The sequence below is a fragment of the Cetorhinus maximus genome, chromosome 15 (genome assembly GCF_964194155.1).
Source record: "Cetorhinus maximus chromosome 15, sCetMax3.hap1.1, whole genome shotgun sequence".
NCBI classification, from domain to species: Eukaryota; Metazoa; Chordata; class Chondrichthyes; order Lamniformes; family Cetorhinidae; genus Cetorhinus; species Cetorhinus maximus.
Genome location: NC_135893.1, coordinates 36,233,433 through 36,260,814, shown reverse-complemented (window position 1 = coordinate 36,260,814; position 27,382 = coordinate 36,233,433). Strand labels below are relative to the sequence as shown.

The 27,382-nt window shown below is 41.1% G+C and overlaps 1 protein-coding gene across 27 annotated transcripts in view; it reads left to right on the top strand.

Annotated features, from left to right (window-relative positions):
- Positions 1 to 27,382, top strand: part of LOC144690603 (eukaryotic translation initiation factor 4 gamma 3-like) — a 347,183-nt gene that overhangs the window by 216,560 nt on the left and 103,241 nt on the right. For all 27 annotated transcript variants that reach the window (XM_078558271.1, XM_078558260.1, XM_078558257.1 and 24 more), the window contains 4 exons: positions 4,281 to 4,369; positions 8,154 to 8,391; positions 12,066 to 12,199; positions 23,880 to 24,002. In XM_078558271.1, coding sequence (XP_078414397.1) covers positions 4,281 to 4,369; positions 8,154 to 8,391; positions 12,066 to 12,199; positions 23,880 to 24,002 — 584 coding nt within the window. The remainder of the gene's footprint in view (positions 1 to 4,280; positions 4,370 to 8,153; positions 8,392 to 12,065; positions 12,200 to 23,879; positions 24,003 to 27,382) is intronic.

Here is a 27,382-nt window from a genome sequence, read left to right as displayed (position 1 = left end):
ACAATCATCAATGAGCATCCTCACTTCTGACCTTATGATGGAGGCAAGGTCATTGATGAAGCACTGAAAATGGGTTGGACCCTGGACACTTCCCTGAGGAACACCTGTAGTGATGTCCTAGGGCTGAGATGTTTTGCCTTCAATAACCACAAGCCTATTCCTTTGTGCTAAGTATGAGTGTGAAGAGTTTTCCCCAGTTCCCATTGACTCCAGTTGTGCTAGGGTTCCTTGATGCCAACTCAGTTAAATGCTGTTTTGATGTCAAGGGCAGTCACTCTCGCCTCACCTCTGGAGTTCAGCTGTTTTTTGCATGTCTGGAGCCAGACTGTAGTGAGATCTGGAGACAAGTGTTGCTAGCAGAACCCAAACTGAGCATTGGCAGGCAGGTTATTGGCGAGTCAGTACTACTTGATAGCACTGTCAATGACACTGTTTCAATTATTTTACTGATGATTCAGAATAGACTGATGGGGCAGTAATTGGCTGGATTGGATTTATCCTGCTTTTTGTGGACAGAACAGACCTGGGCAGTTCTCCATATTGTTGGATAACTTTACTGGAACAGCTTGGCTAGGGATGCTGCTGATTCTGGAGCACAAGTCTTCAGTTCTACTGCCTGATGCTGTCAGGGCACATTGCCTTTGCGGTATCCAGTGCCTTCAGCCATTTCGTGATGATACGTGGAGTGAAGACTGGCATTTGTGGAGGAAGCTGAGATAAATCATCCACTTAGCACTTCTGGCTGAGTATGGTTGCAAATGCTTCAGCCTTGTATTTTCGACTCATATGTTGGGCCCTGCCATCATTGAGGATGGGGATGTTTTTAGATGAGCCTCCATTTTGTTTTTTCTTTCTTTCCTTTTTGCCTTTTTTCCCCATTTTTTTTAATTCTGTTGTCCACCACTATTCATGACTGGATGTGGCAGGACTGCAGAGTTTCAATTTGATTTCAGTTACAGACAGGAAGGGGTTTAATTTAAACAGCACAAATTTCTCCTCTCACCACCCATCCATAAACAGAAAGTCGTTTTGATTTGTTTCCCTCTTTATAAGTGGTGGCATGTTTCCCAACCCCTCGGCTTTGGTGCGATCCAATTTCCTATTAATAACCCCACCGCAAACTCGAGATAGGATGAACTCAAAGGGTTAGTTTATTTTCACATACGTAAAACGTGAGATGAGGATCACAATGTTGCCTCCTTTGCATTCATACAGTAAAAAAGGGATAGAAAAAAAAAAGATATATAATGCAGAGACTGCAGAGGAAAGAAATATTGTTTCATGTGGGTTCCAGAGTCCAGAATCAAAGTCCATTGAGGTATTCCTTCATGGAGGTTGATGAGCTGAAAATCGATGATTCACTTTTCTGGTGGGGTTGGCTTCACTTAAGATAGGCATGCAGAGATGAATAAGCCTTTCAGGTGACGGTGCAGAATTTCCAGCAGAAAATCCCGGCCATAGGTTCAGCCATTTTAGGTTTTTGTTCACTTTGACATTCTTAGAGATATGCTCAATGCTATCTCTATATATTTTATATATAAAAAATATAGGGTGAGGTCTTGGTGTCTCACAATCTGTTGGTTGTGAGATTGTTTAGGTCTGTTTGTAGCATGCTGCTTCCGCTTTTTAGCATGTACATAGTTCTTAGCACTCTGCTTCTCTGTCTAGATTGTGTTTTCTTAAGGGATGCAGCTACTTACCTAAATACAACCCTAAGTTGATCAATGTTTTGTAAAATTTCTTAAGTTATACAGAAGCTTGTTTTGCTCAAAGTGCGGGGTTCACAGTTTTTCACCTGTAAGTGACCCACTAACCCATTTTAGAAAATTCTAGATCATTTTGATTTTGTGACTAGGAAGGAAAAGCAGCAGATCATGCGCATGAATTCTTGTAAAGCACTCAAAAAACGCATTAGTGTGCTGCAAATCTCAGTTTTTTCCATCATTCTGATTGCCAGTGTCCTTTTGTTTTTGAGCGAGTACCTAATGGTGGTTTAGTTTTTTCTTTTGACTGCTATGTAAGTATTGAAATCAGCCTGTTGGCCCAATACAAAATTAGAGAATGTGTACTGGAACTGGGAGATCTGTGCATAGCACTTTGTTTGAAAGAAATGGTGTTGAGGGTTTTAATTCTATTAAGGTGTGAGGGAAAAGGATGTTACATTGCTTGCATTGGAAACCAGGTGCAAAGCCAGTGAAGGTGTACTGTAATGAAAACAAAAATGCTGGAAAAACTCAGCAGGTCTGACAGCATCTGTGGAGAGAAAGACAGAGTTAACGTTTCGAGTCCGTATGACACTTCTTCAAAGCTAAAGAGAATAAAAATGTGGTGAAATATATACTGTCTAAGGGGGGATTGGAACAGGTGAAGCTGGATAGAAGACCAGTGATAAGTGGAAGCAAAGGAGAGATTACAAAAGATGTCATAAACAAAAGGGTCAAAGGGGTGTGAATCATGGTGGTACTGGCTAAAGGAGGTGCTAATGGTGACATTAAGAGTAAAAAGCAGAAAGAGCAAGTGACAGATGGCGCTTGTCAGGGTGGGGTGGGGGAGGAGGTGATGGTGGGAAAAGAGATCGAAAATAGGCTATATCCCACCTTTTTTCCTATTTTCAATCTTTTTTCCCACCACCATCCCCTACCCCCACTCCACCCCAACTAGGGCCAACTGTCACTTGCTCATTCTGCTTTCTACTCTTAATGTCATCATTAGCACCTCCTTTAGCCAGTGCCACCGCCATTGACACCCCTTTGACCTTCTTGTTTATGCATCTTTTGCAATCTCTCCTTTGCCTCCACCTATCGCTGGCCTTCTGTCCAGCTTCACCTGTTCCACCCCCCTTAAACAGTATATATATTTCACCACATTTTTACTTCTCTTTAACTCTGAAGAAGAGTCATGTGTACTCGAAACGTTAACCCTGTCTTTCTTTCCACAGATGCTGTCAGACCTGCTGAGTTTTTCCAGCATTTTGTGTTTTTGTTTCAGCTTTCCAGCATCCAGAGTATTTTGCTTTTACCAATGTAAGTCCTGTTGAAATAGTTTCAACAATTAATTTTTGCATTTTGTCTATGTGTAAATGTAGAAGCGTGTTCTATTTGATTCTCAAAGCCGTGCAAAATTTTAGACACATTTTATAATAAAAACATATCTACTGATGATATTACCTGCTTTCAATAACTGCTATATGTCACATCTTACTCTCTTTATTCTCCATATTAAGGAATGCTCGCAGTGTCAGGATCTTAGTCATTAACCTTTTTATTATGCTTTCTATTGCTTCTATTTCCTATTTTTCTCCCTTTCCATACACTGTGCCATCCCTAGACTGGCTTTCACATCTCTACCAGTGCTATGTAAACACATCCTATGGTGCAGAAGTTTGAGCTATGATTCTTCTCTTTCTGAAAGGAAGCATATGGCCTCTCTACAATTTCACCTTCATGGTGTGACAGATCAGGAAACTGTCATGTGGACATGTCCTATCATTCTATACAGAACATACATTATCATTGCTATGCCACCCTTAATGTATTTCAATAGTGTTCACATTTATGTAAATCAATATTGGTTTCATTCAATGTGTTTATTTGTGATATGTACCAGTGTGTGCTTTATTACCAAACAAAATATGGTTACATTTTGCCTAACCCGCTGCTGTTGCTGCACACTAAACTTGTTTGCCAGGGAACTTGACAAACATTTATACATTGCTCAGTACCAAAGCTTTCACTGCTGGATACCAGCACAAGATCAATCAGTGCCAGGATTTTAAGAGTTCAATGGGGATATTATGCTCAATATAGTTCAATCAAAATCAAACTCGGAAGTATGAAGGTTTTTTCTTGCGTGTTCATGTCCCACATTTATTGTGCAAAATTATCACATTCTTTTGATTTTTAATATGCTAACATCTAAAATTATACATGTAGTTTTAAAATTGCAGTTAACCCATTGTATGGAAACGATTGAAGAAAATCATCTAACACATCGAGGTTGTCGTAGTCTTCCCACTCAAACGTGCATTTCTGCACATGGTGGCATTTTGCTTAGCATTCTAATGTATAATATATATTATATTTTTCATATATTTAAAAGTATCGTTGCTGTTTTTAAACTATATATCCAAGGTTTCTGAATAGTATTCTGTTTTGAATATAAAGATTAATGTAATTTTAGTTTTGAACCTGATTTAAGAGAATAGTAAAATAATGAATTCCAGTGATTTCAACTATTTGAAGCTGGACCAAGAGAATAATGGGCCTCAACCTGTATTACAGTCCAGACACCTCTTCCTGCACCAAAGATGCAGAAGAAGCCAAAAGAGTCGAACAAACTGGATGAGGATTTATTAGAGGTCAGTGAAAAGGTAAGGGTCACTTTATATACTCAATGCTTTGAGTATTACATTGGAGTTTAATTTATTTTTAGTGTAAATTTAAATGTTGGGATGAAATCTTGTGGGTGGGATGTACTTTCACCCTTTTTTCCAAAACTTTCTTAGCCATTTTCTGACCAAGGATGGGCCTGAAATCTCTTCCCACTACTGTTGAGGATGAGTCTCTGTGACGTGTGTGATAAGGGTAGGGTATTAATTATTACCTGGGGTACAGTTACCATGAAGCTTTCCTTAGTTCCATTGTGCACCTGTCTAGATATCCTCAGTTGGATTGAGCAGCCACAATGTCTGGTTATCTGAGGGAAGCCGATGTTATGCTGTGGTGCGGTGTACCTATGTGCTTAACCACCACGCTGCCAAAATTGCCTGTGATGCATGTAAATAATGGGTAAGAGATATTATGCATATCACTAGCAGTCGTTGTTTAAGACTTTGGAGATGTCGCTACTAATTTGCCATTTATCTTGTCAGTGCAATTATAATATACATTTATTTGTGCTAACTGAGGATAGTGAGCCCCCCATACACAGTCTTGCAAGATAAATGGCCTGGACTTCAATTCTTTCCAGCAGTTTGAAGGCTTTAAAAAACAAACTTGTCATTTAAAAGAAAATTGAATTAATTGCTGCACATCTAGCTTATTTTGAATGATACAATTGTTTATTTTGAACTCGAACCCTTTGCAGAGACAAAGCTGGGTTCAAAGCTGGGAATTGTATTGCTGTCTGAAAAGAAAGAATGTGCAAGGTTACAGGCATAAGGCAAGGGAGTGGGAGTAGGTAGAATGCTCTTTCAGCGAGTCAGTGCAGACTCGATGGGCTGATTCTGTAAAGATCCTGTGATTTGTCACATTTAGATTTTTTGATATAAGATTCCCAAATTTTATTGAAACCTAAGAACAAGAGTAGATCCCTTCAGCCCCTCCAGCCTGTTCTGCCATTCTGATCTATCTCAACTCCATTTAAATGCCTTTGATCCATTATGTCTTCACCTAATAAATCTATTGATCCCAGCCTTGAAAATGTCACTTGGCACAGCATCTACAGCTTTTTGCTGGCGGGGAAGAGGAAGAATACCAGATTTCCACTATTTTGTGTGGCAAAAGTGCTTCCTGATTTTGCTGCTAACTGGCCTAGTTCCAATTTAAAGATCTTGTCCTCTTGTTCTGGATTTCCCCACCAGATACCTCTCTATCAAATCTGTTAATCATTTTACATTTTTCAATTATGTGACCGGTCTGGACTTGAGGGAGTACAAGCCAAATTTGTGCAATGTATCCTCATAATTCAACCTTTAAACCCGCAGATTCTGGTGAATCTGTACTGCACCCCTTCCATAGCAAATACATCTTTCCTGATGTTTGATGTCTAAAACAGAACTGGGGTCTGGCCAAGGGTCTGTACAGCTGAAGCACTTCCTCACTGAATTCCAACCCTCTTGAGATAAAAACTAACATTCCATTAGCTTTTTTGATTTTTTTTTTGTACCTGTGCACTAGCTTTTAGTGATTTATGTACATGGACACTTCAAACCTTTTTGTTGCTGCACAGCTTCTAGCCTCTTGCCATTGAGAAAATATTCCAATTTGTTCTTTTCTGATCCAAAGAGAATGGCCTCATAGTTGCCTACATTGAACTCTATCTGCTATAGTTTTGCTCCATCACTTAATCTGTTTATGTCCTTTGATAACTTTCTGCTCACACCTGCATATCTTGCTGTGTCTTTTAAGTGTAACCCACAAACTTGGATATAAGCTCATTGTCCCTTCGCTATGTCATCAACATAAATGGTGAAAATCTGAGGCCCCAGTGCAAACCCCTGGGGAACACCACTAGTCACATCCCACCAATCAGTATGTTCCTTTATCCCTATGTTATAAGGTACCTCGAATTCTATCTGCTTTTATTTTTGCTAATAATCTCTTGTGCAGAACCTTATCAAATATCTTCCGAAGGTCCTTGTGAACAATACCCATGGAGACACCACTATCCACCATGCCAGTGACCTCAAAAAAATTTATCTGGATGAGTCAAATATGACTTACCTTTCACAAATCCATGTTGATTCCCTTTGATCGAGTGCTCAGTTGCTCTGTTTCTGAGAGATTCCAGTAAATTCCTCCACAGCAGATGTTAATCTGACAGTTCTGTAGTTGCCTAGCTTTCCCCTCCATCCCTTCTTAAACAGGAGTGATATTTGCTATTTTTGCAACCCAGCATCACAATTCTTGAATCTAGAGAGCTTTGAAAAATTATGATGCGTAAATTGCAATTTTTTAACCTATTCCCTTTAAAATCCTGGGATGGAGACCATCACGCCCTGAAGATTTGCCTATGCTGTGATCCATTATTTTCTCCAAGCTTATATCCAAGTACCATTTTTACTTGTAATAAATCCACTAAGTTACTACCTTTGACTTATTTTTAGGTTCCCTTGAACTGCTGGCATTTTGACCACTCGCTCTACCGTGATAATAGATATAAAGTACGCATATAACAAGTGCCATTTTCTTCTCCATTGTAGTCTTACCTGCACCCATCTTTAATGAATCTGCAGACCCTTTTACCAATCTCTCAATATAGTTATAAAAATCTTTGCTGTTAGCCATGGTGCCAAGCATAATCTCAGATTAGGTTGTGGCAGGATTTAGGAATAGGAGAGAGCCAGTTAGCCCCTCAAGTCATTCAATGTGATCACGGCTGATCTTCAGCCTAACTCTGTATATCAGCCTTTGTCCCATAACTCTAAATACCTTTGGTTACCAGATAGCAAAAATCTCTGATTTAAAATTAACAATTTTGATTAGCATCAGTTGTTTGGAGCAGATAGTTCCAAATTTCTACTGCCCTTTGTGTGTAGAAGCATTTCCTAATTTCAATCCAAAAAGGCCTGACCTGAGGTTTTAGGCTATGTCCCCCAACCCCTATCCCCCCAAGTCCTGGACTCCCCAACCAGTGGACATAGTCTCTGTCCCCCTACCCTATCTGTTCCTCTTAAAATATATTAAACTTAGATCAAATCATCCCTTGACTTTTTAAGACACTCCAGTACCCTGGATTAAGAGGAGGCAAGCCTGCTAGGGCTCTTACGTCACTATCAAACAACCAATGTTCCTGATCACTATCAAGCAAGCTCTGCTGAAAATACAGGTATGGGATTGTGAAAAGACAAGCATGAACATTGACACTTGGTGAGGTACTAGAGGCCATCCCAATGACCGTGGAACCATTCCATACGAAGGGATCAAACGTGTTTCAGGGTAGGGGAGAACATTGCGCATGGTTTAGAATTCCCTCCCAACACTGTTTTGGGGCCTCGTGTTTCAAGAACTACCATAGAAAATTGTACATTGAAGATCTTCATGTTAGGATAGATTCGGCCTCTAATTAGTAACTAACCAACAATTACTTGCAGTTTTAGCCAAGTGGAAGCATTTTGAAATGGACAGCAAGCTTTCCCACAACTGTTTCCTTCATATTAAAAAATAGTGTGCACCTATTCAATTTTGTTTTAGATTTTCATCCAGATCCATGGACATGTTGATATTAAGACAGCAGTATTAAACCTGAATATCTTGTGCAATATTGCAGAGTTAGAATAATGTTGGCTGCTGAAAATAGGATGGCTGCTACCACATGCTTGTCTTTATTATGGCTTTTTTGAATATTGAGTTTTAGTTTTTAACGGTGTATATAAAATTAAATCAACTTTTGGGAAAGCATTTGAGAATAACATGTGTCCACTCATACTTCAGCCTAAAGAAGAAGAACTTACAGTTGAAAATACTTCTGAATCTGAGCAAGATAGGCCAGTTCCAGATGCAAATCTGGATAAGGAGTTGGACATTAAAACGCGTGCAGAAGTGGAAGAGAATGGGGATCAGGAGCTAGAAACTGAGCAAAATGGTTCAGAATCTGTTTCTGAAAGTGAAAGTACTGAGACCAGCACCAAAGAAAGCCCCGATGACAGTCTAGTGTCCGGCTTCAAAGAAGGTAAATTCTGGCTTCAGTTACTAAAGAATACAGCATGCTTGTTACCAGCAAAATTTGAAAGAGCTTGAATATGCTTAATAGATGTTGTTAATGGAATTCTTAGGATGAAACAAGCTGCTGTACAAGGTTGCATGTTGGCTGTGTTTAAGATCTTGTGGAGATTTTATTTTAATCCTGCCAGCATGTCCAGGCAGATCAGTTGCAACAGTTGGTGTTTTTATGAAGTATTGTACCTAACAAAGGGAGCATTAAGTAAAATTAATTCTGCAATTTGTAATGTATCAGATTGTGAGTAGAAATTTTCTCTGCTCAAATTGTTTTTCAGTTGAGGAATGCTGTATTAAAATTTATTTTGATGGTTTTCAAATTCAAAATAAAATTCAGATTGTGGCGTTATGTTTTACAAATTAAGATATCATATCTTGAATTTACACAAGAGCTTTCTCATGTTTGTATTAGAATATAAAATTGCATCAATGTAGAAAGGCTCTGTCTCTTGACGAAAACTCAAAGTCCCCGAAGGTTTATAAACCTATTGTTTAAAAATACACTCTTGTGAGCACACTGTTCTGTGCAGGTGGTCTCTTCCCATAAGGTTCATTGCACTCATTACATACTCAGTAATATCCTATCATTATTGTACAAACCAAATCCTGCTATCTGACTCTAACCATAACAACTGATATTTGGCCATAGTTTTGAGTAAACATAATTACATTTTTAATTCCAAAACATGGGTCATATAAGTGTCACCAACCAAATATCTTGTATTTGTCAGAAGTACAGTACATTCTTTATAACAAATCTCCTCTTTGTTGATCAATCTTTCCTTTCCCTTCCCCAACCTTAGTTTTAATGCCTTCCCCAGTAATCTGGTTTCTTCTCTTAATGCATGGTAAGTTAATGCTGATGGCCATGGCCAGAATTATAGTGTAGTAATTGTTGCAACAGGTAGGCAGCCTAACAACTGCCTGTATGGAGAGGTACTAAAGGGAGGGTACTCCCTTTGCCTAAAGCATGGAGATGGATTTCAAGAGCCTAATTTAATCACGAATGCAAATGAGGTACAGCTCATGTGAAAAATCATGGTAATTTGTACACCTGAAAAATCAGTGGTTATTAAGCCTAGATTCAACCGAAGACTAAAGTCAATTGCCCTTCCATTTCTGTTTGGTCAGATACAATATAATGGATCTGTACTTGGACAAGTCAACGTCCTGAGGTGGTAAATTGGAAGGGGAGCATTTTTGAAGAAACAAATAAATAATTGAAGCAAGCTACTCCTGGTGGAATTTCTCATAACTTTGGGTGACAGATTGTTGCCAATTTTCAGCTACTTGGGGCACTGTTGCATCATCATGTTCTCTCCCCCACCTCCCCGCGCAAGTCTCACTTTATGACTGTCTCTTTCTGTCCAGTTCTTTTTCACTCCCTCTGCCCCTGTTTACACTTGCCTTTTTTTCTTTATCCCCATGCCTCTCTTTCTGGCCCTTGTTTTCTTCTACCCTTGTACTACTTGCTCTCTCTTTGTCCTCTAATTCTTATTGCTTCCTGTCTCTGTGCATCCCCCTTGCTCCCTTTTTTTCCTTCTTTTCTGCTCTCGCACAGCAACGCAAACTTGAAATGCCTACTCAAGGCTTATGCTCAAACTCACTTATAGCTTTAATGCTCATCTTCCTTGCTGAAATTTAAATGGATTATTTTGCATAGATCCATTATATTGTATCTGACCAAACTGAAATAGAAGGGCATTTGATTGTTTAGCCTTCAGTTGAATCTAGGCTTAATAACCACTGATTTTTCAGGTGTGCAAATTACCATAATTTTTCACATGAACTGTACCTCATTTGCATTCATAATTAAATTAGGCTCTTGAAATCCATGCTTCACACTTCATGTTTAAAAAAGATGTAATAAAAACTAATGCTCAGTCTGATTTTTAGCTGTTTCTAATGCTCAGCTGCTTTGACAATCTGCAATGCATGAGATATCAAGGTCTTATATAGCAAAGGACAACATTTGAAGCGGTGTGAGGAGAGTGTGGGAAACTTACAAGACTGAGAAAGTGGGATGTTGACAAAAAAAATGATTTAATGTGAGGTTTCCAAAGGAAGGGGTACTCAGCTTGTGTTCAAGATGAAGATGGTAGAATCTGCTGATGGCTAGGAATCAGAGAGACAGCATAAGTTTGATGACATCTGGTGAAGGGAGAAGGACGGCTGTTGAACTTCTTTTGGAGTTAATATCGCAGAGGCAGGTGCTCTGAATTAGTGAAGGAGTTGCTCATTATAGTGCTGATGAACCACAGGAAGAGCAGTCATTGTCATTTCAATACACACAGTTTGCACAGAAGTGAAGTTTGTAGATTTATAAATCAACCCAATCTGTATATTTGTTAAATTATTACTAAGTATATGAACTATGCAACAGTGGCTGAAACATTTTTGCCTAGTCACATTAGGAGAAGGTTGCAAGCCACCAAGCTTACTCCAGAGGAAGACTGGATGTACCTAGTTTCCAAACACTATCTTGGGACACTCAAAATTCAAATCCAGAACATGGACGATCAAGGGCAGCAATCTATGTTGGTGGTAACTGGCCACAAATGGATCATCTTTACCGTGATTGTGGCACACGTCATCAACAATCTTAGTTAAATTTCAAGATTATTTTTAAACTGAAGCCTCAATGTTAAGAATTTCCATGTGGTATCATTGTGAAATCCAACTTGAATGGTTGGACCTGATGCTACTACAGTGGGTCAGGGAAGGGACAAGTATTCATGTTATGTGTTGTTCGTAATTGGAAAAATTACTAGCTAGCTTGATGGTATGGGTTTTACTGGCTTGCTATTTAACATATTTCAGTGCAGATTTGTGAGGTTTTGATGCATTTTCTGGTGCAATAACAGGGAAAAAAACAACTTTTAAAGAACAATATGTTGTGATTTTTAAAGTTGTACTGTTATTATAGTTAAATAATTGCTAATTGGCAGTCTACTCAATTTATCCTTCCAGAACACAACCTGCAGTCTCCTTAATACAGCATTCGATATTTTTTCTACTGTTGTATCCATGTATTGATTAGTTTTTGTGTGAAGAAGGATTTCATGATATCAGGCTCTAAATTTATCCTTGACTAATTTGAACTTGTACCCCCTTATCTAACTCTTGCAATTAATATTCTGAATTGACACTTTCCATACTAACTAACTAATATATTTATTAAGATTGTCTGTCAGACACCATCTTTCGAGGCTGAACAGCCCAAGTTTTGGAATGTACAGAATATTTTGACTGAAGATATTGTACATTTTAAGTCTTTTAAACTCCACCCACAAAATCCTAATGTTTTAGCTAATATCTCCACCATAAGAGTATATCAGGATATCATTGCGCTCATTTGATTTTTACTGCCTGCTTTTTAAATCACCAATGCCAAATAAAATCAAACAAGTTTAAATATAGATTCAAGGGTTTGTATGCTACGACAACTGAATGAGTCATTTACTTTCAAAAATATTTTCTCCTTTGGCATGGAAGTTCATAATACCATGATCTGCTGATCTCCATCTTTGTATTGCGAAATAGAGAACCTTTCCACTGAAATCCACTCTTAATTAAAAGGTCATGGTTGTCTGTTGTTTTTTGAATGTGTATTTTATGTCATTGTAGAGCAGTGGAAAATACTGAATCCAGAGGGCAAGAAGCGATATGACCGGGAATTTCTCCTTGGGTTCCAGTTCATTGCAGCCAGCACCCAGAAGCCAGATGGCTTACCAGCAATTAGCGATGTTGTTCTTGATAAGGTGGGTTTACTATTTCTTAAGTATTAATGCAGACGTGGTAATTGTTACAAACTAGGGTCAGTATGATCCCTGGCAAAATATTTGCAGTATCCCCAGCGGCATTTTGTCTTCTGAAGCACAGTGAGTAATCTTTAATTTTGTCCAGAATGGAAGTGCTTTATATATTTTCAAAGTACTTCTGTTTTTAAAAAAAATGCTTGCTTTTCCTTTCTATTTCTGTTGTGGTCTAAACCAGATGAAATCCAAAAGTAAGAAGTGCAGAACCCACATTCTCCATGTGGGAATCTAGAAAGCAGACTTGGATGTGCGATGTATCCAGAGGCATAAATGCAGCCCACCATAATGCAGTTCAACATGGTAGAAAAAGTAATAAAATAGCAACGCTTCATGCTGTAAAGTAAATGAATTTTACCTAGAGACTCCCTTTCTTGTACCAGCTTGCAGATTCAGATAATAGCCATAGAGGACTTTGATTAATCGGTAGCAATGTTTCTGGAGCCAAGATGGATGAAACTTTCATCTCATTTAAGGTTGCCCTGAAGTTGTTTTCCGTATGTTTTAACGGCTGGTATTTGAAAACCCAGACATTTTGTAAGTAGTGATGGCGCTGTGCTCTGTCTTGGGTAGTTATCTTGTGGAGAGACAAATTAATAATAAGCGCCATTTGTTTGGGGAATTCACACACAAACTGGCGTCAGATTTTATTAGTCACTAAGCTAAAAATACATGGTACAACACACAGTAGATAATTTTCTTGGTCTGTGTGCATAACTAATTTGGATCTTAGAAGCTTTTATTAATACCTTCAGATTGAAAGTTAGAAACCTTTCATCAGAACTAGAAAAAGTTAGAAACTCTTAACTTTTCTTTGTTCTGATGAAAGGTCACAGACCCGAAACGTTAACCCTGTTTCTCTCTCCATAGATGCTGCCTGACCCACTGAGTATTTCCAGTATTGTTTTTTTCAGATTTCCAGCATCTTTTCCACTGAAAAGGGGTACAGTGCTGCAGTGGTAATGTCACTGGACTAGTAATCCAAAGGCCCAGGCTAATGCTCTGGGGACATGGGTTTAAATCTCACCACGGCAGCTGGTGGAATTTAAATTCAGTTAATAAATCTGGAATATAAAGCTACTCTCTGTAATGGTGACCATGATAACTACCATTGATTGCTGTAAAAAACCATCTGGTTCACTAATGCCCTTTAGGGAAGGAAACCTGCCATCCTTACCTGGTCTAGCCTACATGTGCCTCCAGGCCCACAGCAATGTGGTTGACTCTTAACTACCCTCTGAAATGGCCTGGCATGCCACTCAGTTCAAGGGCAATTAGGGGTGGCCTTGCCAGCGATGGACACATCCCATGAAAGAATAAAAAAAAATTCTTTCACTTTCTTATTTGAGTACAGTTTTACATGTCATGCTTTATATGTGCAAGATGAGCTGGCGAGTCTCAATAGACTGACTGCACAAGTGAACACAACTAAACCCAATCCTGCCCCACATGATATGCACACACAAGCACTAGTCATTGGACAGTGATCAGATTAGAAACCTTGGCACTTTCACCCCCTCTCCTCTCACACAGGTTGCTGGAAGTGTTTGCTGAGCACTTGCCATCATCTGGCTGAGATTAGCGATTAGCACAGACTAGAACTCAAACCTTTTGATAGCCTTTGAAGACCTCATTCACATCAGTTCTCAACCTTCTCTAGAGGGGAAAAAAAAACTCTGGCCTGCACAACCTTTCCTGTTGAGTTTAACCTCTGTTCTGTTCACATCCTTGTGAATTTTTTTTTGCACTTTCTCCAGTGCTTCTGTATCCTTTTTATAAATGGAGACCAGAACTGTGCATAGTTCTCCGCGTGTTAATTAGCTTGGGTTCTACACAAGGCTAACATAACTTCTCTGCTTTTCAATTCTATCCCTCTAGAAATTAATCTCAGTACTTGGCTAACTTTTTTAATGTTCTTACTAACCTGGGACACTACTTTTGCTGCTTTGTGAATCTAAACCCCTGGATACCTTTGGTTCTCTACCCTATTTGGAATTTTGTCTAAGCAGTATACAGCACCCTTATTCTCCCTACTAAAATGTATCACCCTGCGCTTATTTGTATTGAAATTAATTTGCCAATTAGGCACCCATTCTGCAAATTTATCAATGGCATATTGGGCAGAATTTTCCTCCTGTCGGGGGGGGGGTAGTTTAAGAGCGGGCACGTGGGCTGCCATTTTACGTGGGCGGGCCAATTAAGCCCCGCCCAGCGTGACAACTGCATGGAAACACTATGCGCTTCCTGTGCGGGCGGGGGGGTTTTCCCTGAGCCGAAAATGCGCTCTTTCATGCACGTGCACGAAAGAGCGTACTCATCTCCCTGAGGCTAGGTGCTGCCTCAGGGAGGTCAGTTCTACAGTAAAAAAAAAATGGTGAAAAATAGAAAAAAAAATTCTGACATGCCCCCTCATGTGACACTGTCACATGAGTTGGGACATGTCCATCACTTTTAAATACAGTTTAATTACAATTTTAAAAACCTACATGAAACCTCATCCCACCCGTGGATGAGGTTTCATGCTTTTTCTAATGCCCACCAGGGCTCCTGGCTTGCCCTCCAACTTTAAGGTTGGACGGCAGGTCCATTAATTATTTTAATGCCTCTGCCAACCCCCGCTCGCCGACCGGGAAATCCTGGCCCTTGTATTTTGTCACATTCCTCCTTACTATTAACTATATCACCCAGTTTGGGGACATCTGCGAATTCCTGAGCTCAAATTGTTAATTTAAATTGTGCATACCAGGGGTCCCAGCACTGATCCCTGTGGAACACTGCTACTTTTTGCCCGTCTGAGTAGCTAATTTTAATGGCTACTCTCTGACTCTCTGCTATCTTTTTTATAGCCAGCCTGCTATCCATTCTGCTATTGGTCTCCATATGCCCTGACCGTAATCATACTATTTTGCAGCATCTTATCAAAGGCATTTTGAAAATCCAAATATATTACACCTACTACATTACCCTCTGCTACTTTTTCTGTTACTCTGCAAAGAATTTAATAAAGTTTGTCAAGTATTATTTTCCCTTTTGAAATCAGTGCTTGCTTCTCTTAATTATATTTTTGATTTCTAAATGTTTTTCTATTTCGTTGTTGAGTTAAGAGATGCCATTATTTTTCCTGCCACTGATAATAAATTAACTAATCTATAGTTCTCTGGACTTGTTCTTTCTTTTATTTTAAATATAAGAATAACATTAGCTGTGAAAGTTATATCTAAAAAGACTAGCTGAGAATCAGTACAAGTATGGGGAAGACCTATAATCCTGTAGCAAAGTCAGAGGAGAAGAGAGTGAAGAATTTGGGTTCAAATTGATGTATTCACTTATCACTGCTGTTGACTACTCTGGAAATGGCTCATAACCCTGCAGCTAAGAATAAGGGCAGAGAGAGGTAGAGTTGAAGATATATATAGATCAGAACACTATTTGGCACCCGTTAAAATCATCCATGTTAAAAATCCTACAGCCTCACAGCATGTAACTTATTTAATTTTTAGCTTCCTACTCCCTCTGAAAATGGTTTATGCAAAGAAATTGCTCATTCTTTGAACATATTTCAGCTTTCATGAAAATTAATAGTCTGTACCTAAACAAATAGCTACATTTAATGTAATATAGAATAAATTGATTTAATACTTATATAATTAGACTGACCAAATTACGTGTTGAAAGTTAAGAAAATGAGAAGAGCAATCAATCACTTAATCACAGAGCTTATTCCCAAGCATACCCTTATTTTTTCACCAGGCCTGAATGAAATTGATGCACTCACAAGTTAAGTTAAAGGGAGCCTGCTCAGTCCTTCTGTTTTTATTTTAAAAATTGAGAAGCTCATTATCATGATGCAGTAAGGTAGATTGCACTGATCATTTCTGAAGGCTGTCTTAGATTTCCTATTGATTTGGGCCTAGAGGCCACATCATTCAGCTTTGTAAAGTTTTGTCCACTAATGCCACACCCCAACTCAGACAGGTTATGTGCTTAACAGTTTAAGAACCACAGAACTAGATTAGCTCTATCGAGTAGGTTTTTTAAAAATTCATTCACGGGATGTGGGCTTTGCAGGCTGGGCCAGCATTTATTGCCCATCCCTAGTTGCCCTTGAGAAGGTGGTGGTGAGCTGCCTCCTTGAACTGCTGCAGTCTGTATAGTGTAGGCACACCCACAATGCTGTTAAGGAGGTAGTTCCAGGATTTTGACCCAGCGACAGTGAAGGAACGGTGATATATTTCCAAGTCAGGATAGTGAGTGACTTGAGGGAAACGTGCAGGTGGTGGTGTTCCCATGTATCTGCTGCCCTTGTCCTTCTAGGTGGTAGTGGTCGTGGATTTGGAAGGTGCTGTCTAAGGAGCCTTGGTGAATTCCTGCAGTGTATCCTGTAGATGATACACACTGTTGCTACTGTGTGTCGGTGGTGGAGGGAGTGAATGTTTATGGATGTGGTGCCAATCAAGCGGACTTTGTCCTGGACAGTGGCCAGCTTCATCAGTGTTGTAGGAGCCGCACTCATTCAGGGAAGTGGGGGAGTATTCCATCACACTCCTGACTTGTGCCTTGTATATGGTGGGCAGGCTTTGAGGAATCAGGAGGTAAGTTACTCGTCGCAGGATTCCTAGCCTCTGACCTGCTCTTGTAGCCACAGTATTTATATGGCTAGTTCAGTTCAGTTTCTAGTCAATGGTAACCCCCAGGATGTTGATAGTGGGGATTCAGTGATGGTACTGCCATTGGATGTCAAGGGGCAATGGTTGGATTCTCTCTTGTTGGAGATGGTCATTACCTGACATTTGTGTGGCGCGAATGTTAATTGCCACTTGCCTGGATATTGTCCAGGTCTTGCTGCATTTGGACATGGACTGCTTCAGTATCTGAGGAGTCACGAATGGTGCTGAACATTGCACAATCATCAGCGAACACCCCCACTTCTGATCTTACGATGGAAGGAAAGTCATTGATGAAGCAGCTGAACATGGTTGGGCCTAGGATACTATCCTGAGGAACTCCTGCAGTGATGTCCTGGAGCCGAGATGACTGACCTCCAACAACCACAACCATCTTCCTTTGTGCTAGGTATGACTCCAACCAGTGGAGAGCTTTCCCCATGATTCCCATTGACTCCAGTTTTGCTAGGACTCCTTGATGCCACACTCGGTAAAATACTCCCTTGATGCCACGGGTAGTCACTCTCACCTCATATCGGGAATTCAGCTCTTTTGTCCATGTTTGAACCAAGGCTGTCTTGAGGTCAGGAGCTGAGTGGCCCTGGCGGAACCCAAACTGGGCATCAATGAGCAGGTTGTTGCTAAGCAAGTGCCACTTGATAGCACTATTGATGACCCCTTCCATTACTTCACTGATGATCGAGAGTAGACTGATGGGGCAGTAATTGGCTGGGTTGGATTTGTCCTACTTTTTCTGTAAAGGATATACTTGGGCAATTTTCCACATAGCCGGGTAGATGCCAGTGTTGTAGCTGTACTAGAACAGTTTGGCTAGGGGCGCGGCAATTTCTGGACCACAAGTTTTTAGTACCTTTGCTGGAATATTATCAGGGCCCATAGCCTTTGCAGTATCCAGTGCCTTCAGCCATTTCTTGATAGCACCTGGAGTGAATCGAATTGGCTGAAGACTGGCATCTGTGACGCTGGGGACCTCCGGAGGAGGCCGAGATGGATCTTCCACTCGGCACTTCTGGCTGATGATTGTTGCGAATGCTTCAGCCTTATCTTTTGAACTGCTGTGCTGGGCTCTTCCATCATTGAGGATGGGGATATTTGTGGAACCTCCTCCTCCAGTGAGTTGTTTAATTATCCACCACCATTCACGACTGATGTGGCAGGACTGCAGAGCTTAGGTCTGATCCGTTGGTTGTGGGATCGTTTAGCTCTGTCTGTCACGTTGCTTATGCTGTTTGGCACGCAAGTAGTCCTGTGTTATAGCTTCACCAGGTTGACACCTTGTTTTTAGGTATGCCTGGTGCTGCTCCTGGCATGCCCTCCTGCACTCTTCTTTGAACCAGGGTTGATTCCATGGCTTGATGGTAATGGTAGAGTGGGGGATATGCCAGGCCATGAGGTTACAAATTGTGTTCAAGTACAATTCTGCTGCTGCTGATGGCCCACAGTGCCTCATGGATGCCCAGTCTTGAGTTGCTAGATCTGTTTGAAATCATTTAGCATCGAAACCATTTAGCACGGTGGTAGTGCCACACAACACGATGGAGGGTATCCTCAATGTGAAGGTGGGACTTCGTCTCCACAATGACTCTGCGGTGGTCACTCCTACCGACAGATGCATCTGCGGCAGGCAGGTTGTTGAGGATGAGGTCAAGTATGTTTTTCCCTCTTGTTGGTTCTCTCACCACCTGCTGCAGACCCAGTCTAGCAGCTATGTCCTTTAGGACTTGGCCAGCTCGGTCAGTAGTGGCGCTACCAAGCCACTTTTGGGATGGACATTGAAGCCCCCACCCAGAGTACATTCTGCACCCTTGCCACCCTCAGCGCCTCCTCCAAGTAATGTTCATCAGCTGAGGGAGGGCAGTAGGTGGTAATCAGCAGGTGGCTTCCTTGCCCATTGTTTGACCTGATGCCATGACACTTCATGGGGTCCGGAGTCGATGTTGAGGACTCCCAGGGCAACTCCCTCCTGACTGTATACCACTGTGCCACCACCTCTGTTGGGTCTGTCCTGTTGATGGGATAGGACATATCAAGGGATGGTGATGGTGGAGTCTGGGGCATTGTGTCAGGTATGATTCCATGAAGATGACTATGTCAGGCTGTTGCCTGAGACAGCTCTCCCAATTTTAGCACTAGGAAGGAGGACTTTGCAGGGTCAACAAAGCTGCGATTGCCTTTGTTGTTTCCGGTGGTCCGCCGTTTCATTCCTTTTTTGTGTCTTTGTAGCAGCTTGTTACAACTGAGTGGCTTGCTAGGCCATTTCAGAGGGCATATAAGAGTCAACCATATTGCTGTGGGTCTAGAGTCACATGTAGGACGACAGATTTCCTTTCCTTTACCAGATGGATTTTTACAGCAATCGACAATGGTTTCATGGTCATCATTGGAGATTTTTTATTGAATTCAAATTCCACCATCTGCTGTGGTGGGATTCGAACCCAGGTCCCCAGAACATTACCCTGGGTCTCTGGATTACTAGTCCAGCGACAATACCACTATGCCGCCGCCAAGGTACGATTAAGTTTAGACAATCAAGTGAACCTAATCACATAGCATATGAGTTTGTCTAGTTAGATCCACTAGTTGTTTGAACACCATTTCATACCAGCAACAATATCTCAATTTATGGATGTAGTGGTTAAATGATTTCATTTCAAAAAAATAATGCAGGAAAAGCTTCAGAAAGCAAACAGAGAATATGACAAATGGGAAGGAGGAAGATGAATCAAAAAGGCAAAGAGAAGTAAAGCTTTTGATTTGTTTTTGGAATTGGGTGCTCCTGAATGCCATAATCAGTTCTCCAGTATCTAGCCACCGTAGGTTATGCACACTGATTTCACAAGCAAATACATACACGAGAGCTTTTCTTGATCCCTTTAAATAAATTTGTTTCACCAGTTAACATTTTTACAGAACCTCTATTTGAATTGAAGTCAGGCTTCATGCAACACCTTGACTTATGTTTGAAAGATACTGAATAAATTTTTTTTAAAAAGTAAGTTGTACAAAATGGACCAAATTTTGAATTTCTTTGTGTCCCTTTATTCTAATGAGGCTCGAGATGCAGAGCACAATGCCATCACATGAAAAATAGTTTTCATTAGTCCCTGGTAATGAGCAGAAACAAAAATGTTTCCTTTTGAAAAGTAAATCATGTCTCTACTTTTCTTCAGTAAGGCTTAAGTTTGCATATGTAGTTTGTAGCTTTATCACAAATAAGTCCATCACCTATCAATTCCTTATGTTGTTCTCCACCCTCATCCCAATTCCCTTTCTCAACCCCACTTTCCTTTCTCAACTCCACTTTTTTTCCATCCATCCCTGGTTTAAAAAAAAAGCTTCCAGTTCACGTGTGGGAGATGGTGCCATACTGGTAATGTCACTAGATTAATAATCCAGAGGTCCTGGTTAGTGCCCACCATGGCAGCTGGTGTGAATTATAATTCAATTAATAAAAAGTCTTGAGTTGAAAGCTAGCGTCAGTAATGGTGACCATGAAACTATCATTGATTGTCATAAAAATCCATCAGGTTTGCTAATGTCCTTCAGGGAAGCAATGCGGTTGACACTTAACTGCCCTCTGAAATGGCAGAGCAAGCCATTCAGCTCAAGGGTAATTAGGGATGGGCAACAAATGCCAGCCTTGCCAGTGACACTCGTATTCCATGAAAAAATAAAAATAATCTGCAGCATTTTCACAATATCAACTGTCTAGCCTTTGGAACTCCATTCACTGTGGCATTTCTTAGTTACCGATCTGCTTTTTTGATGTACTCCACATTTTATGCATTAGTCCCCATTAAGCCATTACTCTCTCTCACCCTGGCCATTACCCCAGTGCGGCCCTCATCTCCGCTTCCTTAAATTCAAGAGATGCTAACTCGAAAGGATATGGTGGGCAGCTGGTTTAGCCATTCACCACTAGATCTAATTGGACCACACGCAGCCTGCTCCCATCTGCTAAAACTGCTCACTATTCCAGGATCATCCTGGAATGCAAAAGTTACTCCCAGATTCCTTCCTGAAGGTAATAGATTAACAAGGATAGAGGATTGTCTAACGAGCAGGAAACAAGAGCCAGCATAAATGGGTCATTTTCAGGTTGGCAAATTAGCGAAGTGCCACAGGGAATCAATGCTGTGGCCTCAACTATTCACAGTCCATGTTAATGACTTGGATGAAGGGACCAAGTGTATTGTAGCTACATTTGCTGAGGATACAAAGCTAGGTAAGAAAGCGAGTTGTTAGAAGGACACAGAGATTCTGCAAAGGATATAGATAGGTTAAATGAATGGACAAAAATTTGGCGGACAAAAATGTGGTAAAATGTGAGGTTGCCCCTTGTAGTGGGAAGAATAGAAAAGCAGAATATTATCTAAACGGAGAGACTGCAAACTGCTGTGGTACAAAAGGACCTGGGTGTCCTCATAAATGAATCACAAAATTAGCATGCAATTACAGCATGTAATTAGGAAGGCAATGGAATGTAACCCTTTACTGCAAGGGGATGGAGTATAGAAGTAGGGAAGCCTTCCTACAACTATACAGGGCATTAGTGCGACTGCACCTAGAGTATTGCGAAAAGCCTGACTTAAGGAGGGATATACTTTTATTGAAGGCAGTTCAGAGGAGGTTCACTTGACAAAAGGGTGAGCAGTTTAGGCCTGTAAGCATTAGAGTTCAGAAGAATGAGAGGTGACCCTTTAGAAACACACAAGATTCTGAGGGGGCTTGACTGGGTAGATGCTGAGAGAATGTTTCTCCTCATGGGGGAATCTAGAACTAGGGGACACATTTTCAAAATAAGGGGTCTTCCATTTAAGAGCAGTTGAGGAGAAATTTCTTCTGAGGGTCTTTTAATCTTTAGAATTCTCTATCCCGGAGAGTAGTGGAGGCTGGGTCATTGAATATATTCAAGGCTGAGTTAGGTGAGGCGCACCATGGAATTCCTTATGAAGATTGTGACCATCCGATCAGCTATCTCTTCCATTTCTTCCCTTCCTCTTGCCCACCAGGAAAACCTTCCTTTAAGGTTCCCTCCCCACCCCTGTCATTTCCCTGAACTTGTTTCTTTCCTTTCTCCCCTCATGCCTTCTCCAAGCTCATCTTGTCCATGAGACCCACCTTCAACTCCCTGGGCAGGATTTTTCGCTGAGTGGGCAGGCGCGTAACATTCTAAAAATCTTTTATTTTTACTTTTCAAAACTCTTCATCCCCTTGAGGCAGCTCTGTGCCTCAGGGAGCTTTTCCAGCGTGCTAGCATGAACATGCGCTCTCGCCCTCTTCACCCCCCTACACAGGCAGCGCTGAGTGCTACAGCACACGTTTCACACTGGGGCGGGCCTTAATTGGCCCGCCAGCGTGAAATTGCGGTCCGGCCCCAATTGCAGGCGGGGGTCGGCTTCCCCATTGCCCCTGCCAGCCCGCCCAACGAGGGAAAAATCCTGGCCCCTGAAACCTATTCCCATTAAACTGCTGATCGCCCAACTTCCCTTCCTGGCTGCCATGTTAGCTGATATTGTTAACCATTCACTCAACTCAGGAACTGATCCTGTCTCCTTAAATTCTCGTCATCACCCCTCTCCTCAAAAAAGAACATCCCTCAACTCTTCTGTTCTTACAAACTACTGCCTGATCTCCAACTTCCCAAGTCAGTGAATGTGTTGTCACCACCTAAATCTGTGCATACCTTTCCTGGAACTCCTACATTTGAATTCTTCCAATTCTCGTCCAGCATTTCTCCTCTGTCATCCACCTGGTTGGGACTACACTCTCCTGATTCCATTGTTAGATACCTAATCGTAGCCAGAGGATCACCAGCAATGGCTTCTCTTCCTGCTTCTACTTTGTTAACTCTTGCCTTCCCCCAGAGTTATCCTCGCCCCTCTCCTGTTTCTCATCTACATGCTGCCCCTCGGTGACATCATTTGAAAATACAGTGCCAGTTTTTAAAATTATGCTGATGACACCCAGCTCTAGCTCACCACCCTCGACCCTTCTGCTGTCTCAAATGTCAGACTGCTTGTCCAACATCCAGCATTGGATGAGCAGAAGTTTCCTCCAATTTAACATTGGGAAGACTGAAGTCATTGCTCCCTAGCCACTGACATCAGCTCTCTCCCTGGTAATTGTCTGAAGCTGAATCAGGCTGTTCACTACCTTGTGCCATAATTGACCCGGGAAATGAGCTTCTGACCACGTGTGTCATCACAATGACTGCCCATTTCCACCTCCGTAACATCACCTGGCTCCATGCTCGGCTCAACTCATGCTGATGAAACCCTCAACAATGGCATTGATTACTCTAGACTTGCCTATTCCAATGCACTCTTGGTCTGCCATCCACGTTTTACCCTCTGTAAACTTGACGTAATCCAAAACTCTGCACGTGTCCTAACTCTGAGCTCTGAAGAAGAGTCATACAGACTCGAAACGTTAACTTTGTTTCTCCCTCCACAGATGCTGCTGGACCTGTGTTTTTCCAGCATTTTCTGCTTTTATTTCACATCTTTGTTTTCTTAAGTGATGGGTTTGGTTCTAGCTTAATAGAATCATAGAATGGTTACAGCACAGAAGGAGGCCATTCAGCCTGTCTTGATTTTGAAAACCTCTATCAAAATTCCTCTTAGTCTTCTCTCCTGCAAGGAGAACAGCCATAGCTTTTCCAATCTATTCACATAGTTTAAGTCCCACATTCCCAAAATCATTCTCATGCATTTTTTTAATGTGGCCTGTGCTTTCCCATGAACATTACATAATATCAGACCAGGGTTTCTCTAAACAGTTTTTTTCTGCCCTCCACTGACCTTTTACCTTTTAAAGATAGTTAGACCTGCTCAAGATGTCAAGACATCACATATCAACCTGGTTTTTTGTAGCTCTTATGTGCCAATTTTGTATTAATGCCTCAACCTGGTGAAATAACAAGATCTTTTCATTTTCAGATCAACCAGACCAAACAAATAGCAAGACCTTTGGACCCCTCACGAATGCTGCCCCGGGGCCCAGATTTCACACCACCCTATGCAGACTTTGGAAGACAGCCACAAAGTGGACGAGCGGGAGCAGTAAGTTGTGTCTGTCTAAAGCAGGTTGCGTTACTTAATCACTGTTGTTGGGATTACATTGTATCTTCATTGAGTATCGCTTTAACTTAGTTTGAGATAAACATTTATGTGCACTTAACATTTATAAGGTTTATGGTGTTACAAAATTTAAAGGCTAATCGAGCATACTTGTACTGCAACAAATCCCATAATGATGCGGTTTCAGGAAAAGGAAATGGGAACAAATATTTAAGTGAATACAGCAGCAACTTCAAATATGGGCTGAATCTTTGTAACCTCTGCTTCATGTTATACACTGCATACTGACTAAGATCACACCAGTAACCTACTCCCAGTCATCTCCCAGTGGAGAGCGGTCTGTGGTGAATTTCCTTTGACATAGACTTCCTTACACAGAAATACTTCGCACCTGCTTTGCGTAACCCAACCTGAGAACAACAATTCATCCTGTGCAGAATTAAACGTGCAGTCTTGAGCATAAAATCACAGCCCCAACAGGATTGATGAGATGATAGGAAAATATGCATGTAATACTACCTTTCCACACTTCATACATGTGCCTTCAGTGGGCTGTTACACAGCCATTCCCTTCTTTTCTGTTTTGGCATTGTTGATTCAATTCAGCTGGATAACTCTTCACTTGAAGGCATTTTGAAGTTAACTAAGTATTGAAAACATTGATAAAGTGCCAATACACTTCTGCTGTGGGTTTTGAAAAAGAGTCAATTTTTATTTACCTGGATCTGCAAGTAATAATTAAACTCCGATGATTTGGTAAAGTACTGAGTGATGCATCAAATCTGAACAGCCACAGTTCTCCATCAAATGTTGGGTCAGAACTTCTGTAGAGTTGCAATCATAGGCAGATTGCCACTTCACTCCTTTACAGGAGATGCACACTTTTAGCTCGACTTTCTGACTCGGGCCTGCTAAGAAATGCGCAGTGTGCCGGCTCCTGGGGCTCTTCAGTGCGGTGCAGCAGCATTGGGTAAAAATGAAGCCATGCCACCTTTTTACAGCACTGGCTGCCGTAAACCTGGTAAGTTTAAAAGTACCAGCCACTTTGAGAACCCAGGGAGAAGGTGAGTGGTTGGGGTGGGTAGAATGGGTCAGGGTGGCAGGGGGGGTAGGATGGGTGGGGTGGGGAGGTAAGACAGGTCAGAGAGGGGGCATGATGGATCGGGTGGTTAGTCAGGTGGTGGGGGGGGGAAGATTAAGTACTATAGTTGCACGGGAGTTAGAAGTGGTTTTAATTGTTCTAACTTTTCCTGGGTAACTATTCTGCTAAGAAAGTCGGAACCATCAGAAGTCTTGATTTAAATTGAAGTATCTGATGGTCCCCAGTGCAAGGTAATTGCCCATTGGATGTTTGAACTTCCTGGGCAATTCCCATGCAGTCCTTGCATGGGGGCTTCAGGGAAGACCACCAGCGCATATTCTAGGCTACCTCCAAGGTACGATCCCCAGGGAACAGAAGTTCTAGACCATTGTCTGTAAGGATGAAGATTGACTAAGCTGACCTTTTCTAGTAATGACAACAGCTAATGCATCTTTACCAATTGCCTCTAAAACAGTGTCCCAGCTAGCACAGCCAGAGTAGGCTTTGACCCTGGCATTATGATAGATCTCAGTTAGAGCTCAAATTCCAATCTTGACCAGCAGTTTTGTAGTGCTGATGCTAGTTTTACTGAGGAGTTTTGCATTTAGGTCCTTGAAACCAAGAAATTTAGCGTCTAGCAAAATCTCAGGGAAATTTAAACATAACTTGAAACAATCAAGTAAACTTTTGCAGACTATCAAGCTGTGAAATGCAACTACTTGCCATATCTGCACAGACAGTTAAACTGTGATAAATAGGAGCTTCAAGCATAAATGGCTACACCTTTCCAAGTGTTGGAGTTATGCAGAGACAGAACAATGTTACTAAACCTAGAACTATGGATATTACTCAAGGAGCCATAGTCGTTAAACCTCCCATTTTTGTGGGGCCACAGCCTTCCAGTGTATTCATTTAATTCCTAGTATAAGAAGTGCAAATGAAAAATGGAGCTGTACCTACTTACTCAAAACTTGGTTTTTTGCCATTTTGGCACTAAACAGTACAAAGCTAATTTCACTCTCTAGAAAAGGTCAGTATCTCCATCTGGAACTAGCAGAGATTTCTTTTAATAGCCTGACTGTGGAGAGAGACAGGCTCAAAGCCAAAGGCCCATTACCTTGTGTTATGAAGATGTTAATGGTTCACAGGAAGACATCTACTAATAAGGTATATAATTATGAATGCAAGAATTCGTTTAGTACTCATCCACAATTTGTATCCAATAAACTAAGTTCCATCAGGATTCTGACTCAGGCTCGCTCACTCTCAAAAGCTTCTTTTGTGAACATCCACTTCCATTAAAGAAACTTTGATATTTAACCTGTGTTAGGTACAATCACAGACTGGCTTATTCTAAGATGTGACATATTAAGGGAGTAACATACTAGCATAGATAGAGGATTGGTTAGCTAAGAACAGGAGGGTACAGATTTAAAGTAATTAGCAAAAGAAGCAAAAGTAACATGAAGAAAATTTTTTTCAGGCAGTGAGTGATTGGGGCCTGCAATGCACTGTCTGTGAGTGTGGTGGAGGTAGGTTCAATCAAGGCATTTAAAAGACTGTTATCTGAAAAGGAGGAATGTAAATGGTCACAGGGAGAAGGTGGGGGAATGGCGCTAGGTGAATTGCTCATTCAGAGAGTTAGTGCAGACAGGACAGGCTGAATGGCCTCCTGCACTGTAGCGATTCTGACAGAGTAGGGATAAATAGGTCATTTTTGGGTTGACAGGATGTAATAAATGGAGTGTCACTCTGCTGGGGCCTCAACTGTTTATAATCCATATCAATAACTTGGAGGAAGGAACTGAATGTATGGTGTTAAATTTGTTGATGACACCAAGGTAGGAGAGTAAATTGTGAAGAGGACATAAGGAGTCTGCAAAGGGATTTAAATAGTTTAAACGAGTGAACAAAAATTTGGATGATGGAGCATAATGTGAGAAAATGTGAATTATCCACTTTGGCAGGGATGAATAGAAAAGCCGAATATTATTTAAATAGAGAGAGATTACAGAGCTCTGCGCTACAGAGGGATCTGGGTGTCCTGGTACATGAACCTCAAAATGTTAGTACACAGGTGCAGCAAGTGATTAGGAAGGCAAATGGATGTTGTTTATTACAAGGGGAACAGAATATAAAAGTAGGGAAGTTTTACTACAGTTGTACAGTGTGTTGGTGAGACCACATCTGGAGTATTGTCTGTTTGATCTCCTTATTTAAGAAAGGACATCATTGCATTAGAAGCAGTGCAGAGAAGGTTCACTTGACTGATTCCTAGGAT